The sequence below is a fragment of the Myotis daubentonii genome, chromosome 2 (assembly GCF_963259705.1).
Source record: "Myotis daubentonii chromosome 2, mMyoDau2.1, whole genome shotgun sequence".
In the NCBI taxonomy this organism is placed as follows: Eukaryota; Metazoa; Chordata; class Mammalia; order Chiroptera; family Vespertilionidae; genus Myotis; species Myotis daubentonii.
In genome coordinates this window covers 109879630-109897946 of record NC_081841.1, presented here as the reverse complement: position 1 = coordinate 109897946, position 18317 = coordinate 109879630, and the positions used below count along the sequence as shown (strand labels likewise).

Below are 18317 nucleotides of genomic sequence, written 5' to 3'. Positions count from 1 at the left end.
GAAACAGCGATCCCAAATGACACACTAGATCAGATGGAATTAATTGACATTTTCAGAACATTTCATAAGAAACCTACACAATATACATTCTTCTCAAGTGCACATGGGACCTTTTCAAAGATAGACCACGTTAGGACACAAAACAAGTCTATACAAGTTCAAGAAGATTGAAATAATACCAAAGCATCTTCTCAGATCACAATCAAATTAAATTAGAAATCAACTACAGTAAAAACACTCAAAAACATTCAAATACATGGAGGCTAAATAACATGTAATTAAACAATGAATGGGTTACCAATGAGATCAAGAAACAAATAAAAAACTTTCTGGAGACAAATGAAAATAAACACACAACCCAAAATCTCTGGGACACAGCAAAAGCAGCCCTGGGAGGGAAGTTCATAACACTACAGTCCTACCTCAAAAAAAAAAAAAAAAGAAAGAAAGAAAAAATAATAATAAACTATTTAATCCTAAAACGTAAAGAATTGGAAAGAGAACAAGACAACCCCAGAGTAAATAGAAGGAAGGAAATAATAAAGATCAGAGCGAAAAGAAATGACATAGAGACTAACAAAACAAAAGATAAATAAACCAAGAGCTTTGTGCTAGCTGGTTTGCTCAGTGGATAGAGTGTTGGCCTTCGAATTGAAAGGTCCCAGGTTCAATTCCAGTCAAAGGCACATTCCCAAGTTGTGGGCTCAATCTGCAGTAGGGGTGTGCAGGAGGAAGCCAAACAATGATTCTCTCTCATCATTGATGTTTCTATCTCTCTATCCCTCTCTCTTCTTCTTTGATATCAATAAAAATATATTATTAAAAAAAACAAAACAAGAGCTGGTTCTTTGAAAAGATAAACAAAATTGATGAACCTCTAGCTAGACTCATAAGAAACAGAGAGAGGACCCAAAAAAAGAAAATCAAAAACTAAAGAGTTGAAGCAACTACTGACCCCACAGAAATACAAGGGATTTTATAAAAATACTATGAGAAACTGTATTTCAAAAACTGGACTAATTGGATGAAATGGAGATATTCCTAGAAAAATAAAATCTTCCAAAACTCAATCAGGAAGAATCAGAAAATGTGAATATACCAATAACTACTAATAAAATTGAAGCAATAATAAAAAAACTTTCAGCAAACAAAAGCCCTGGTCCAGAGGAATTCATAGGGGAGTGAAAAGGACAGAACGGAACTGATAGCTGTGTCCCTAACGAAAGGACAGAACGGAACTGATAGTGAAAGGACAGAACGGAACTGATAGCTGTGTCCCTAACTCCTCTCCCAGAAAAGCCACAGAATGTATCAGTTACTCAGCCTGCCCTTATCTCAGCCAATGGTAAAGCAAGCAAAACTAGCCCCTGGCCCTCACTCAACCAACCGGAATCGATCAAGTGCCCCCACACCCCAACCCCAAGCCCTATAAATTCTTTGTTCTCTTGGGACTCCGGGCCCTCCCACATCCTACCGCTGCGCCGGTGGAGGCAGAGGGACCAAGCTCAGCTTGAATAAAGACTCTATGCTTTTGCATCAGACTAGGCGCTCCCTGGTGGTGTCCTTTGGGGGATCTTGAAGTCTGGGAATAACAGGAGTTTTACCAAACATTCAAAGAACAACTAAAACACCTTCCAAAAACTATTCCAAAAAATCCAAGAGAAAGAAACACTTCCAAGCTTTCTATGAGGCCAGAATTACCCTAATTCCAAAATCAGATAAAGACACTACAAAGAAAGAGAATTACAGGTCAATATCCCTGATGAACATAGATGCTAAAATACTGAACAAAGTATTAGCAAATGGATCCAGCAATGTGCCCTGCCAGCATAGCCAAGGGTTCAGTGAGCCGGGGCGGGGGGGGGGGGGGGCGGTGCTGCGAAGGATGTAAGAAAAGAAAAAGGGGGGCAGCGAAGGATGTAAGAAAAGAAAAAGAGAGTAAGCTGGGTCTAGGTGGATCTCCTGTGCTTGGCTAAGGCCACAGAAAGAGACCCAGACTGCAAGCTGAGCCTTTGTTTTTATAGCCAGAGGTAAACAAGGTAGTGGTCACCATAGTTACAATGTTCTTGTGAGTTTCACTTGTTTTGGCAGCACTTGCTGCACCTCCCACGGCCCATTAGCTACCCAGATAAGACCTAGGGAGCATCATAAGATCAACCCTAATTATGCTAAGAGGGCTGTGCCCTCTAAGCTGGGACTTGTTTGTGGCTTTGCCAACAGGTCAGTCTGAGGCTTAACCCTATAGCCACTCCCTACACAGCAATACATTAAAAAGATAATACACCATGACCAAGTGGGATTCAATCCAAGGATGCAAAGCTGGTACAATATTCACAAATCAGTAAATGTGATATGTCAATAAACAAACTGAAAGATAAAAATCACATGATCATTTCAACAGATGCAGAAAAAGCATTCAACAAATTCCAACACTCTTTTTTGATAAAAAATTCTCAGCAAAGAGGAATAGAGGGATCATACCGCAACATAATAAAGGCCATATAGGACAAACCTACAGCCAACATTATACTCAATGGGGAAAAACTAAAACCATTTCCCCTGAGAACAGGAATGTAGGCTTTTTTCAACAATCTTGTTCAGTATAGTAATGGAAGTGCTAGCCATAGAGATGGGATGATAAGAAATAATAAAAGGCATCCAAATTGGAAAGCAGAAAGCGAAAACTGTCATTATTCACAGATCACATGATACTATATATAGAAAACCCTAAAGACTCCGTCAAAAAAACTACCAGATTTAATAAATCAATTTGGCAACATAGCAGCAGGTAAAATTAACACCCAGATACCTATGGCATTTTTATACACCAATAATGAATTCTCAGAAAGAGAAACTAAAAAAAAAAAAATCCATTTTACCATTGCAACAACAACAAAAAAAATTAAGATATTTAGGAATAAACTTAACCAAGGAAGTAAAAGATCTGTACTCAGAAAACTACAGGACTTTGGGAAAGAAAAAAAAGATAGAGGAAGATATAAACAAGTGGAAAAATATACCGTGTTCATGGATTAGTAGAATCAACATCATTAAAATGTTCTTACTAATAAAGGCAATCTAAAAATTCAATGCAATCCTTATTAAACTACCAACAGTATATTTAACAGATCTAGAATAAATACTCCAAAAGTTTATATGGAACCAAAACAAACCCAAATAGCTGCAGCAATCCTGAAAAAGAAGAACAAAGTTAGAGGGATCACAATACCAGATATTAAGTTATATTACAAAGCCACTGTAATCAAAACAGCCTAGTACTGGCACAAAAAACAGGCATTTAGATCAACGAAACAGAACAGAGAACCCAGAAATCCACCCAAGCCATTATGCTCAATTACTATTTGACAAAGGAGGCAAGAACAAACAATGTAGTCAAAACAGTCCCTTCAGCCCTAACCAGTTTGGTTCGGTGGATAGAGCATCGGCCTGAGGACTCAAGGGTCCTAGGACTCAAGGATCCCAGGTTTGATTCTAGTCAGGGCATATACCTTGGTTTCGGGCACATCCCCAGTAGGGGGTGTGCAGGAGGCAGCTGATCGATGTTTCTCTCTCATCGATGTTTCTAACTCTCTATCCCTCTCCCTACCTCTCTGTAAAAAATCAATAAAATAAAAAAATAAAAATTAAAAAGTCCCTTCAGAGGAGAAGCAAGATGGCGGCATAGGTAAACCCTGTCCTTGGTGCCTCTCACAACCACATCAAAATTACAACTAAAAGACAGAACAACTATCATCCAGAACCGCGGGAAAGCTGGCTGCATGGAAGTTCTACAACCAGAGAGGTAAAGAAGAAAGGGCATTGAGACTGGTAGGAGGTGCAGAGGCCCAGAACAGGCTAGCACCCGGGTGCGCTGCTTTTTTAATCAGGAGGGAGATACAAGCTCCCGATTGCTCTAAACTCCATTTCCAGGTGAGACTCTGGGGAGACCCAGACACATACAGGGAGAAACTGGACTATCTGGCATCGGGGGGCCGGGGGGGGGGGGACATGAGGGCGGCTTTCTTTCAGATGGAGGTGCTCGCAGCTGTCATTGTTCTTACACTGGGACCTCTCCAGTGCAGGACTGACTGGCAGCCATTGCTGTTTGATCCGCCCTGGAGATTCCCTGAGACCCTACCCCAATCAATTTACAACCCCACCCAAGCTGTGCACAGCAGCTTTTGCATATGAATGGCCTGTCCTTTCACAGCCTAAAACCTGTGAAATAGGCAACAGCTGGGTCAGGGAGACCCAAAGCTATCAAATGAAGACAAAAGGCCGGCAGTAGAAGCCTGCCTTGCTTCACAGCTGGGCCTCATCTAGGCACTTCCAAACCCAATACAAAGAGGAGGAATCTGCAGATCTCCCTGTAGATCCTGCTGGGTGGCCCCAGGCAGTGTCTGACTTTGCACCTCCTTGGAGATCCAAGAGCCAGTGTACCCAGTGGTCAGTGTGAGATCATACCAGATTACAACTCTTCACATCCATAAATGACACACTCAAGAGGCAGACTCACTGAGCACCAAAGCCCCACTGAAACAAGTCTTGCCCCATAAGGGTGTCTCCTGCACAGCAGCTCTTCCATTATAGACAAAGCTGGTCTTCACAGCCACTGGCCTGGAGGTCAATTCCTCCCAGTGATACCAACTACAATCAAGGCTTAACTACAAGACTGTGCACACAGCCCACAAAGGGGTGCACCAAGAGTGTCCACCTCAGGTGATTGGGGGGACTGAGCCACTGGGCCCTAGTGGACACCTACCACACAAGGCCACTCTATCAACTCAAAGAGACTTAGCAGCTACCCAATACATAGAAACAACACAGGGAAGCAGCCAAAATGTGGAGACAAAGAAACATGTCACAAATGAAAGAAATGGAAGAAAGCAAAATACTGGACATAGAGTTCAAAACCACAGTTATAAGGTTACTCAAGAATCTTCTAGGGACCTCCAAGGAACTTAGTGAGTCCTTCAAGGATCTTATGGGAATGCCAAAAAAAATGGAAAAGGATCAGTCAGAAATTAAGCATACACTGACTGAAATTAAAGAATAATATACAGAGCTCCAACAGCAGACTAGAGGATCCCAAGAATCAAGTAAAAGATTTGAAATACAAGGAAACAAAAAACACCCAACCAGAAGAGCAAAAAGAAAAAAGAATCCAAAAATAAAAAATAGTGTAAGGAGCCTCTGGAACAATTTCCAACATACCAACATCCAAATTATGGGGGTGCCAGAAGAAGAGAGCAAGCAAGATATTGAAAACCTATTTGAAGAAATGACAGAAATATTCCCCTACCTGCTGAAAGAAATAGACTAACAAGTCCAGGAAGCGCAGAGGATCCAAAACAAGAGGAATCCAAAGAGAACCACACCAAGACACATCATAACTAAAATGCCAAGGGCAAAAGACAAAGAGAGAATCTTAAAAGCAGCAAGAGAAAAACAGTTACCTACAAGGGAGTACCCATACAACTGTCAGCTGATTTCTCAACAGAAACTACGCAGGCCAGAAGGGAGTGGCAAGAAATATTCAAAGTGATGAATAGCAAGAACTTACAACCAAGATTACTCTACCCAGCAAAGCTATCATTTAGAATTGAAGGTCAGATAAAGAGCTTCACAGACCGACAAAAAGCTAAAGGAGTTAATCATCACCAAAACAGTATTATATGAAATGCTGAAGGGTATTCTTTAAGAAGAGGAAGAAGAAGAAAAAGGTAAAGATAAAATTATGAACAAAAAGTGACAACAAATACATATCTATCAAAAAATGAATCTAAAAATCAAATGAATAAAAAATCTGATGAACAGAATAAACTGGTGAATGGAATAGAATCAGGGGCATGGATAGGGAGAGGACTGACAATTCTCAGGGGGTACGGGGTGTGGGGGGTGCGGGAAGAGATTGGACAAAGATCTTATACCTATGGACGAGGGCAGTGGGGGAGGCGAGAGCCTGGGGTGGGGTGGGAACCGGGTGGAGGGAAACTATGGGAGGGGGGGGAAGAGGAACATCTGTAATAATCTGAACAATAAAGATGAAAAAAAAAGTCTCTTCAATAAATGGTGTTGGGAAAATTGGAGAGGTACGTGCAAAAAATGAAACTAGACCACCAACTTACACCATGCACAAGAATAAACTCCAAATGGATAAAGGACTTAAATGTAAGATGTGAAACCATAAAATTCTTAGAAGAAACCATAGACAGCAAAATCTCAGCCATTTCTCATATCAATATGTGTGCTGATACATCTCCTAGGCCCGTGGTTGGCAAACTGTGGCTCGCAAGCCACGTGCAGCTCTTTGGCCCCTTGAATGTAGCTCTTCCTAAGCCTTAGGAGTAACATAATTAAGTTAATAACAGTGTACCTACCTATATAGTTTAAGTTTAAAAAATTTGGCTCTCAAAAGAAATTTCAATCATTGTACTGCTGATATTTGGCTCTGTTAATTAATGAGTTTGCCGACCACTGTCCTAGGCCAAAGTAAACTAAGGAGAAAATAAATAAATGGGACTACCTCAAAATAAAAAGCTCCTGCACAGCAAAAAGGAAACCATCAACAAAATGAAAAGAGAGCCCACTGCCTGGGGGAACAGATTTGCCAATGATACATCCAATAAAAGGTTAATTTTTATATATAGGAAACTCATACAACTTAACGAAGAAAGGCAAATAATCCAATTTAAAAATGGGCAAAGGACCTAAATAGACACTTCTCCAAAGCAGACATACAGATGGCTAAGAGACATATGAAAAAATGTTCAAAGTCACTGGTCATAAGAGAGATACAAATTAAAACAAAACTGAGGTATCACTTCATACTTATCAGAACTGCTACCATCAATAAATCAACAAGTGACAAGTTCTGGTGAGGCTGTGGAGAAACGGGAACCCTAGTACACTGTTGGGGAGAATGCAAACTGGTGCAGTCACTGTGGAAAACAGTATAGAGCAGAGGTCCTCAAACTTTTTAAACAGGGGGCCAGTTCACTGTCCCTCAGACATTCCACACATGCGCACTGCGGGCCCGGGACGAGTCGGCTGCTAAGCAGGACAGGCAGTGGCGGCAAAAACACCCAGCAGGCCGGATAAATGTTTTCGGCGGGCCGTAGTTTGAGGATGCCTGGTATAGTTTCCTCAAAAAATTAAAACTGGAACTGCCATTAGACCCAGTAATCCCACTTCTAGAAATACATTGAGTGGCCAGATTATTATGACCACCTGACGTTTGTAGGCAAATTAGCTATAATTTCATGCTGAAGTTGCTAGAGGGCCAGACCATTATAAATAGGGAAGCAGGTTGTTTACCACGACAGTAGAAGTGATTTTTTTCTGAAGACATGGGTAAACAACGCGATTTAACAGCCTTTGAACGTGGGATATATTTGAACGTAAGTGGCCAGATTATTATGACCACCTGACGTTTGTAGGCAGATTAGCCGTACACTGCATCGTATGGGATATGGAAGCCGAAGGCCTGTTCGAATACCTTTGCATCTGCAGTTACCAAGATAAAACGTCTCCAATTCGCACAGGAACACAAGGATTGGACAGTCGAACATTGGAAAAAAGTCATGTGGTCCGATGAATCATGTTTCCAGTTGCATCATGCAGATGACAGAGTGAGAATTTGGCGGAAACAGCATGAGAGCATGCACCCCACATGCATGAGTACAACCCTTCAAGCTGGTGGGGGCAGTGTTATGGTTTGGGCATGTTTTCCTGGCATGATTTGGGCCCTTTAATTCATGTGGAACAACGTCTGAATAGCACAACATACCTAAGTATCATTGCTGATCAAGTTCATCCTATCATGTTGATGGCATATCACAATGGAGATGGCTTCTTCCAACAAGACAATGCGCCATGCCACGGTGCTCATATTGTGCAGGAGTGCTTTCAAGAACATGAGGGAGACTTTACCTTGCTTGGGTGGCCCCCACAATCACCAGATCTCAATCCAATTGAGCATTTGTGGGACGAAGTTAAAAGAGCCATCAGGCAGCTGGTTCCACAACCATCAAAACTCACAGAACTCGACAGTGCTATTCATCAGGCATGGTGTCAGATTCCTCGCATCACCTTTCAACATCTCGTGGAGTCAATGCCAAGAAGAATCACCGCAGTATTGAAGGCAAAAGGTGGCCCAACGAAGTACTGATGTGATGGTCATAATAATCTGGCCACTCACGTTCAAATATATCCCACATTCAAAGGCTGTTAAATCGCATTGTTTACCCATATCTTCAGAAAAAAATCACTTCTACTGTCGTGGTAAACAACCTGCTTCCCTATTTATAATGGTCTGGCCCTCTAGCAACTTCAGCATGAAATTATAGCTAATTTGCCTACAAACGTCAGGTGATCATAATAATCTGGCCACTCAGTGTATATACTAAGAAACCAGAAACACCAATCAGAAAGAATCTATGCACCCATATGTTCATAGCAGTGCAATGTACAACAGCTAAGATTTGGAAACAGCCTAAGTGCCCATCAGCAGATAAGTGGGTTAAAATGCTGTAGTACATTTACACAATGGAATACTACGCAGCTATAAAAAAAGAAAGAACTTTCACCATTTACAACAACATCGATGGACCTGGAGGGTATTATCCTAAGCAAAATAAGTCAATCAGAGAAAGATAAGTATCACATGATCTCACTCATATATGGAATCTAATGAACAAAATCAATTGATGAATAAAATAGAAATAGACACAGAAGCATGAACCAGACTGCGGAATTTCAGAGGGAAGGACAGGGTGAAAATGTGTGGGGTAGGAGGGGAGTGATTAACCAGGGAACTCATATGCACATATGTATAAGCCATGGACACAGACAATAGGGTAGTGAAGGCCTGGGAGGGGTGGGTATGGGAAGGAGGGGGGTAATGGGAAAACAAACAAACACACAAAGGGGACATCTGTAATACTTCCAATAACAAAGATAAATTTAAAATAAATAGATAAATAAATAAAATAAATTCAACATTCAGGGAGAGAACCAAGTTGGCAGCATAGGTAAATCCTCCCACAACCACATCAAGATTACAACTAAAATACAGAACAACCATCATTCACAACCATCTGAAATCTGGTTGAATGGAAGCCCTACAACAGTGATGGGAACCTTTTGAGCTCGGCATATCAGCATTTTGAAAAACCCTAACTTAACTCCGGTGCCGTGTCACATATAGAAATTTTTTGATATTTGCAGCCATAGTAAAACAAAGACTTATATTCTTGATATTTATTTTATATATTTAAATGCCATTTAACAAAGAAAAATCAACCAAAAAAATGAGTTCGCGTGTCACCTCTGACACACGTGTCATAGGTTCGCCATCACTGCCCTACAACTAGACCATTAAAGAAGTAGCCACATTGACACTGTTAGAAGGAGCGGGAACATGGAATGGGCTGGCCCAACACCTATATGTGGGTGTTTTTAATCGGTAGAAATATCTTAGCTGTGGAGACCTCCATGAAGGATCAAGGTGCCCCCAGCCCAGGGTTTCAGTGCCAGGAAGAGAAGTCCTTGTAACTTCTGGCTGTAAAACACAGCAGGAATTGTGGCTGAGTGATAGGGAGGCTGCTGGAGACACAGACAATTCCTCTTAAAGGGTCAGCATAGGCTTACTCAGACTCACTCCCTCTGAGGTCCAGTGCTGGGACAGAAGCAGCTTGAAAGGATCCAGGGACGTATGGGGAAGAACTAAACTGTATGGCCTCAGGGAAAGAACTAGGGGGCAGCTTTGTCCCACACAGAGCTGACTGGCAGATGTGATAGCTGAGTCTCCATTGTACTGTTTGCCCTGCCCTGGAGATTCCCTGAGATCCTGCCTCATTCAGTTAGCAGCCCTACCCAAACTGTGAATGGTCTGACGTCCTGACTTCAGACTTTCCGATAATCTCTCAAAGAAGCAGCAGCTGAACTCAGTGTGCCCATACTTCTGGATAAGTGGTCCCAGGCCCAGCACTTCTATCAGCCTGCCAAGGTTCACAGCTTGGCCTCTCCTGGGCACCTCTAAGCCCAACACAAGCAAGCAGGGCACAAGCAGTGGCTGATTTTGCACCTCCTGGGAGGCCCCAAAGCCCATGCACCAGTAGACAGCTTCAGACCATGCCAGAATACAACTCTACAGCATCCATTAGTGACACACTCAAGGATCACACTCAGTGAGCACCAAAGCCCTACTGAAGTAAATCCTGCTCCATAGGGGTGTCTCCTGCACAGCAGCTCTTCCACTGTAGTCACAGCTGGTCCTCACAGCCAATTGGCCTGGAAGTCAATTCTTTCCAGTGATGCTAACAGCAATCAATGCTCAACTACAACAGGATAGTGCACACAGAACTCAGGTGACTGGGAAGGCTGAGACACTGGGCCCTACAGGACACCTACTACATAAGGCCACTCTACCAATTCCAAAAGACATAGCAGCTCTATCTAATACATAGAAACAAAAACAGGGAAGCAGCCAAAAAAATGCGGAGACAAAGAAACATGTCTCAAATGAGAGAACAGAAGAAATTGCCAGAAAAGGAACTAAATGAGATGGAAGCAAGCAAACTACTGGATACAGAGTTCAAAACAATTGGTATATGGGTGCTCAAGGAACTTAATGAAAATTTCAAGGAAATAAGTCAGACCATCAAAGACATGAAAAAGGACCAGTCAGAAATGAAGGATACACTAACTGAACTGAACAGTCATTTACAGGGAATGAACTGTAGAAGACTCTGAGAATCAAATCAGTGATTTGGAATATGAGGAAGCAAAAAACACCCAATCAGAAGAGCAAAAAGAAAAAAGAATCCAAAAATATGAAGAATGTGTAAGGAGCCTCTGGGACAACTTCAAGCGTACCAACATCCGAATTATAGGGGTGCCAGAAGAAGAGAGAGAGCAAGATATTGAAAACCTATTTGAAGAAATAATGACAGAAAACTTCCGCTACCTGGTGAAAGAAAGAAATATACAATTCCAAGAAGGGCAGAGAGTCCCAAACAAAAGGAAATCAAAGAAGCCCACACCAAGACACATGATAATTAAAATGCCAAGGGTTAAAAACAAAGAGAGAATCTTAAAAGATGCAAGAGAAAAGCAGTTAGTTACCTACAAGGAAGTACCCATAGGACCATCAGGTGATTTCTCAACAAAAACTTTGTAGGCGGGGAGAACCAAGATGGCGGCATAGGTTAACTCCGGAGTTTGCTGCTTTGAACAACTACTTCAAAAGTGAAACCAAAAAACGGAAGGGACATCACCCAGAACCACAGGAACGCTGGCTGAGTGGAAGTCCTACAACTAGGAGGAAAGAGAAACGCATACGGACACTCAGAGGAGGCGCAGTGCTGAAGTCAAATTCTGAGGTGCGGAGTGCGCGGAGCGGGCTGGCGGCGGAGGGCGCGGTTGTTGTTTTCAATCGGGAGGGAGTCGCAGACTCTGAGCACCAGATCCTGGCGAGTCTTTAGGGACCCAGACTCAAACGGGAGAAGCGGGACTGTCTGGCTTCGGTCAGAGCGAATGCAGCTTTCTCTCCGAGCTTTGCAGCGGGTGCTGGGACTCAGAGAGGCAGAGCCCCTTGGGACAGGACTGAGAGCCGCCATAACTGCTCTCTCCGGCCCACCCTGTTGATCCTGTGCGACCCGCCCAGCCCAAGCCCTGCACAGAGGCATTTGCCGGATAGCCTCAGGCAAAGGCATTTGCCGGATAGCCTCAGGCAAAGGCTAGATTAGCACCTCCCTAGAGGACAGAAGTTCTCTCACTGCTGACACAGCTGATTCTCATAGCCACTTGGCCTGGAGGTCAAACCCTCCCTGGAATTAGCTACAACAATCAAGATTTATCTATAAGACTGCGAACAAAGACCACTAGGGGGTGCACCAAGGAAGCATAACAAAATGCGGAGACAAAGAAACAGGACAAAATTGTCAAAGGAAGAAATAGAGTTCAGAACCACACTTTTAAGGTCTCTCAAGAACTGTTTAGAAGCTGCCGATAAACTTAATGAGATCTACACGAAAACTAATAAGACCCTCGATCTTATATTGGGGAACCAACTAGAAATTAAGCATACACGGACTGAAATAACGAATATTATACAGACGCCCGACAGCAGACCAGAGGAGCGCAAGAATCAAGTCAATGATTTGAAATGCGAGGAAGCAAAAAACATCCAACCGGAAAAGCAAAATGAAAAAAGAATCCAAAAATGCGAGGATAGTGTAAGGAGCCTCTGGGACAGCTTCAAGCGTACCAACATCAGAATTATAGGGGTGCCAGAAGATGAGAGAGAGCAAGATATTGAAAACCTATTTGAAGAAATAATGACAGAAAACTTCCCCCACCTGGTGAAAGAAATGGACTTACAGGTCCAAGAAGCGCGGAGAACCCCAAACAAAAGGAATCCAAAGAGGACCACACCAAGACACATCATAATTAAAATGCCAAGAGCAAAAGATAAAGAGAGAATCTTAAAAACAGCAAGAGAAAGAAACTCAGTTACCTACAAGGGAATACCCATACGACTGTCAGCTGATTTCTCAACAGAAACTTTGCAGGCCAGAAGGGAGTGGCAAGAAATATTCAAAGTGATGAATACCAAGAACCTACAACCAAGATTACTTTATCCAGCAAAGCTATCATTCAGAATTGAAGGTCAGATAAAGAGCTTCACAGATAAGGAAAAGCTAAAGGAGTTCATCACCACCAAACCAGGATTATATGAAATGCTGAAAGGTATCCTTTAAGAAGAGGAAGAGGAAGAAAAAGGTAAAGATACAAATTATGAACAACAAATATGCATCTATCAACAAGTGAATCTAAGAATCAAGTGAATAAATAGTCTGATGAACAGAATGAACTGTTGATTATAATAGAATCAGGGACATAGAAAGGGAATGGACTGACTATTCTTGGGGGGGAAAGGGGTGTGGGAGATGTGGGAAGAGACTGGACAAAAATTGTACACCTATGGATGAGGACAGTGGGTGGGGAGTGAGGGCGGAGGGTGGGGCGGGAACTGGGAGGAGGGGAGTTATGGGGGGAAAAAAAAAAGGAACAAATGTAATAATCTGAACAATAAAGATTTAATTTAAAAAAAAAAAAAACTTTGTAGGCCAGAAGGGAGTGGCAAGAAATATTCAAAGTGATGAAAAGCAAAGACCTACAACCAAGATTACTCTACCCAGCAAAGCTATCATTTAGAATTGAAGGTCAGATAAAGAACTTTACAGACAAGAAAATAAATGAGACCATCAAAATTCATCACCACCAAACCAATATTACATGAAATGTTGAAGGGTTTTCTTTAAGAAAAAAAAAAAATCAAAAATATGAATGCCCGGCTGGGGTGGCTTACTGGTTGAGCATCAAAATATGAACCAGGAGGTCATGGTTCGATTTCCAGTCAGGGCACATGTCTGGGTTGCAGGCTCGATCAGAGGTGCACAGGTGTCAACCGATCCATGATTCTCTCTCGTCATTGATGTTTCTCTATTTCCCTCTCCCTTCCTCCATCTGGAAAAAACAACAACACATATTTTAAAAATGAATGAATAAATAAATAAATAAACAAATAAGGAATCTAAAGAACAAAATAAACTGATGAATAAAATAGAACCAGAAGCATGGAAACATGGAAGAGACTGACAAATATCATCAGGAAAGAAGGCGGTGGGAAAAGACTAACGAAATAACTTATATGCATATAGGCATTACCCATGGATACAGACAATAGGGTGGTGAAGGCTTGGGAAGGAGCAGGATTCAGGTGGAGGAGGGCAACAGGGTAAAAAAAAGGGGGGGGGCATACATCTATAATACTCTAACAATAAAGTTTTTTTTTTAATATAAATTCAACATTCAGTAAATAGTGATTGCCTGAAATAAAGAGAGTGGCTCTGTCTGGGCCTTTATAAGAATGCTAGAAGCCCGGTACACAAATTCATGCATCAGTGGGGTCCCTCAGCCTGGCCTGTAGGATCTAGCCAAAACCGGGTGACATCCCCTGAGGGGTCCCGGATTGCAAGAGGGTGCAGGCCAGGCCGAGAGATCCCACCGTTGCACGATCAGGGCCAGGGAGGGGCATGGGAGGTTGGCCAGTAGGGGAAGGACCGTGGGAGGGCTCCAGGGCGTGTCTGGCCCATCTCGCTCAGTCCTGATCGGCCAGACCCCAGCAGCAAGCTAACCTACCGGTCAGAGTATCTGCCCCCTGGTGGTCAGTGCACATCATAGTGAGCGGTTGAGCTGACTTAGCATATCATTAGCATATTATGCTTTGATTGGTTGAACGGATGACTGGACACTTAGCATATTAGGCTTTTATTATATAGGATACTTCATCTAAGTGATATATCTGGGATAGGATATGATTTAGAAAAAAAAAGAGCAGTTAAGGATATGAGGATAGGTACATACAGAGAACAAATTGATGGTCCAAAGGGGAGGGGGGTTGGGGGGCTGGGTGAAAAAATGGTGAAAGGATTAAGAAATACAAATTGGCAGTTACAGAATAGTCAGGGGATGTAAAATACAGCATAGGGAATATAGTCAATAATATTGTAATAACTATTTACAGTGCCAGGTGAGTACTTGAAATATCAGGGGGACCACTTTGTAACATAGACGACTGTTTATGCTGTACACATGCAACTAATACAAACTAATATTGAATATTATAAACTTTAATTAAAAAATAAAAATATTTTTTAAAGAATATGACCGTAGGAGGGATGAACAAAACAGACGGGAGGGACACTTAATTTTTTTAACTTTGCCAGATTTGCAAGATGTAAAAGGTTCTGGATATGGATGGTGTAATGGTTGGACACCCGTGTGAATGTACTCAATGCCACTGAACTGTAGACATAAAATTGGTTAAGATGGTAAATCTATGTTATGTATATTTTACCACAATTTAAAAATTAAATTTAAGCAAGATTACTTAGCTGCTTAAATAAGCCAAGTAGAAACAATTCTTTATACCAAGGTTGCTTACTAGAGGCGGGTCAGCTAATTCATGGTATTTGAAACAGCATGTGCGAAAGTATCCGCAGACTTCTGAATAACAGGACAGCTGTTGATACAGGGTAGGCTTGTGGCATGAGGAGCAAATGTAGTTCTCAGGAATCTGCAGCGTATTGGGCTCCGCGTCCCAGCCCCTTCAGATGTAGGTTCACAGGACGCGTTCTGTAGGAGGCAATCTGCAGGGCGGCTCTCAATTATCATTAGATAATTGTGCCGCTTCCTGTGCAGGGCGGAGCCAACGACCCCGCAATGGCCAACAGGTGACATGCTTGCTCACGGACAGGGGGCACTTCTTCCACCACATGACTCCGTCTAGCCTCGGACTGGGGGCCTTTCAGGCTGTTCGGTGTTTCTCCAGTTCCACCCAGCCGGCCGGCAGCAGAAGGTATGCCTTTCCACCGCCCCAAATCCTACGCAGTGCACCCACGGCGCAGGCGCAAGAGGCGGGGCGGAGGCCGCGGATCTCGCGAGGCCAACGGGTGCAAGAGTTCTCGTGTGAAGGGGCGCGGATGCTTCCGCAAATATGGCGGCAGCGGCAGTGCGGGGCGCTCGACTGGTGGCCTGGGGCGAAAGGCTGCGGCGCGGAGTGGCTGCCGGACCCGTGGCGGCGTCACTAGCCGGCGTCGCGCTGGCAGGAGTGGGAGTGGCGTGGTACCACGGCCTCGTGAATGTGGCCGCGCCACAGGGCCGATACTCTGTCCTAGCGCAGGTAGGGAAGGGCCCTTTGCGCCGGCCGCCACCGAGCTCCTCCGACGCCCGGCCTGGGACCGTAGGGGTGGGGTAAGGTTCGGGCAGCGCGGCGGAAGACCCGACAGGATTGAGTAAGAGCCCCGCCGTGCCCAACTTCACGGACAAACCTCAATAACACAAAATTGGTGGTGATGACAGAGGGCGTGTCTTAATGCAGCACTGAATTTGTCTCTGCGAGGCGCCCCCTCCTTCCTCCCTCCCTGGTCAGCGTAGTGGTTCGCAGATCCGCAGGTCGTTTTGTCCAGTTACCCTCATCCGGGCGTACCTAAGCTTGTACGACTGCTTCTTTGGTGAAGTTATCTAATAGATGATTTTCATTTTATCGTAAAAATGTCAACCGTAAAAATTAACCGGCTGATAATTTCCAGATTTTATGATCAACTGTATTACATGATCGTAAACCTTAATGCTTCAGTAGAGTATGAGCACTAAGTAAAAGGCATTTCTTCTAAAAACCTCCATGTGTTAAAGGTCAAATTCCCTAGCGTAATATGAAATGTCTACGTAAACATTTGAAAAACTACTTAAATACTTTACGGGCATCTTAATATATTTTTGTGTGGATTTTTTTCACTTTAAAATGTGTTTATTGTATGCCTATTATATTCCTTTTTTTTTTTTTTAGTCTTTATTGTTGAAAGTATTACATATGTCCCCCTTTTTCCCCCCATCGACACCTTCAGCCCACTCCCCCACCCTCGCCCCAGGCCCTCACCACGCCTGTGTGGACTTTTTTTGAATATTAAAAGTATTCTTTTTCTGTTCGTTTGTTAGAGTTACATTAGCTTTTCTCATGAAAAACACCAAGAACAGTTTGATACAACAAAAAAGAGGAAAGCAGGCCATGTGAGTTAAAATTATTGACAAATAACATCTTTTAATAAATGAAGATGTCACGTAGAGAAAACATTCAAGAACTAACTGTCCTGCATCCTTATACCACTTCTGATCACAGGTAGCAGGATCTATCTTTTAGTGTTTTATGGCATTTTTGTTAATCTGTGTCAAGCAGTTTATTCATCATTGGTTTCTCTACTTGTGTATTCTCAACCCCTTAATTCATCTTAAGATGCTTTGGTTAACCTTCCCAACGGAAATCCTAGTGCCTTGATCTACCTAGGATAAAGTCCACATTTTTAAATTTTGTCATTCAGAGCCCTCTAGTCACACTCTGACCTGTCACTACCAGACACACCTTCCAGCCAAAGTGGATTCACCCCTGGCCCCAGAACAAGCAATTTGTAGAGAGATTTCAGTTCATCTATCTCATTGATTTTTTTCTGGCCCATTTCTAACCTGTCTGTGTTTTCAATTCCTGACATGACACTAAAAACTACACCAGTATTTTGAATTCTTCCTAGCTCCCTCCCTTCAGCCTAGTTAAAGGAATACAGAAAACATTTGATTATCAGTTTTTTTTACAGTCTATCGACACATTCTTTACCACCACGGTCAACTTGAAGGTGACTACACATTCCTCTCAACAGCAGTGGTTGAATAAAACAGGGATTGAGAAGCCTGTAGTTTGAAAACTCTCCCTCCATCTCATCAATTCTGATAACACTTTCCAAGGAGGGGCTTGCAGTTCCCCCTCCACAGCTACCACCAGCATGTGCATAGTTGAGAATTACTAACATAGATGTGTACCATCTCTTGGTATAATTTTATTTTATATATTAGTATAGTTATTTTACTTAGTATTGCAAGGTGATAAAATCTTCCTGATATGGATTTATAATAATAGTGGTAATGTCCTTCGTTTTCAATCATCACACTAAGTGATTTTCCCAATAAAAATTGTAGTTTTATATTCATCAGATTCTACACTTTTCTTGATCCCATTGTGACCAACAGCTTGCATTTATGAGGATCAATCAGGACTTAATAGTAGAATTCAAAGTCATGAAACAGCAAATAAATTGGAATTTTCTTTTTTATTTCTTCCACAATTACTGAAGTACCTACTCTGTGCTAGGCAGCATGCAAAGAATGGGAATTTGAGGCTTCCACTTTCTGGGGAGGACAATTTTCACACAGTATGCTGTGATAAGGTAGTAAGTGAGACAATGGGAGCCCAGTGGAAGTGCATTCAACACAGTCTTGGTTTCCTAGAGCAATGTGAACTGACACCTGTAGATGATTGGGAGTCTGCCAGGCAAAAAGTGTGGGAAGAATATTGCAGTCATTAGCTTTGCAGAAATCTAAAGGTAAGGATTTCACTCCATAGAACATGAGCTGTAAAATATGAGGTTTAGGACGGGTTAAGTGGTGGCAGGCAGGCAGATCATGAAGTGCCCCTTAAGCCATATGACAAAAATGTTTATCTGAGGACAGAAGGGAACTATTTTAGGAGTACTTATCCTTCATGGACTCCAGGGAGTCTATCAACTTAGAAAAAGATTACATTTTGTTTTCATCGACCTATATTTAACATTTTCTTCAATTACTAATGTATTAATAGTAACCGACTTTGCATCAATAGAAATCTCAGGTATTTTCCATTATAATTGTTACAGATTTCTCAG

General features: G+C 42.4%; 1 protein-coding gene and 1 long non-coding RNA gene across 5 annotated transcripts in view; one reads left to right on the top strand and one right to left on the bottom strand.

Annotated features, from left to right (window-relative positions):
• The window catches only part of LOC132228212 (uncharacterized), a 48470-nt gene extending 33004 nt beyond the window's left edge, over nucleotides 1-15466 (bottom strand). For both annotated transcript variants that reach the window (XR_009451305.1, XR_009451306.1), the window contains exons 1-2: nucleotides 15014-15466; nucleotides 13376-13533 (exon numbers count right to left, since the gene is read on the bottom strand). This is a non-coding gene — a long non-coding RNA (uncharacterized LOC132228212). The remainder of the gene's footprint in view (nucleotides 1-13375; nucleotides 13534-15013) is intronic.
• A 62-nt stretch (nucleotides 15467-15528) lies between these two features.
• The window catches only part of MICU2 (mitochondrial calcium uptake 2), a 114137-nt gene continuing 111348 nt past the window's right edge, over nucleotides 15529-18317 (top strand). For 2 of the 3 annotated variants that reach the window (XM_059684212.1, XM_059684210.1), the window contains exon 1: nucleotides 15530-15751. In XM_059684212.1, the coding sequence (XP_059540195.1) occupies nucleotides 15566-15751 (186 nt within the window). In that variant the 5' untranslated portion in view covers nucleotides 15530-15565. Of the gene's footprint in view, nucleotides 15752-18317 lie in introns of all 3 variants that reach the window. The other variant, XM_059684211.1, reaches the window with a different exon arrangement.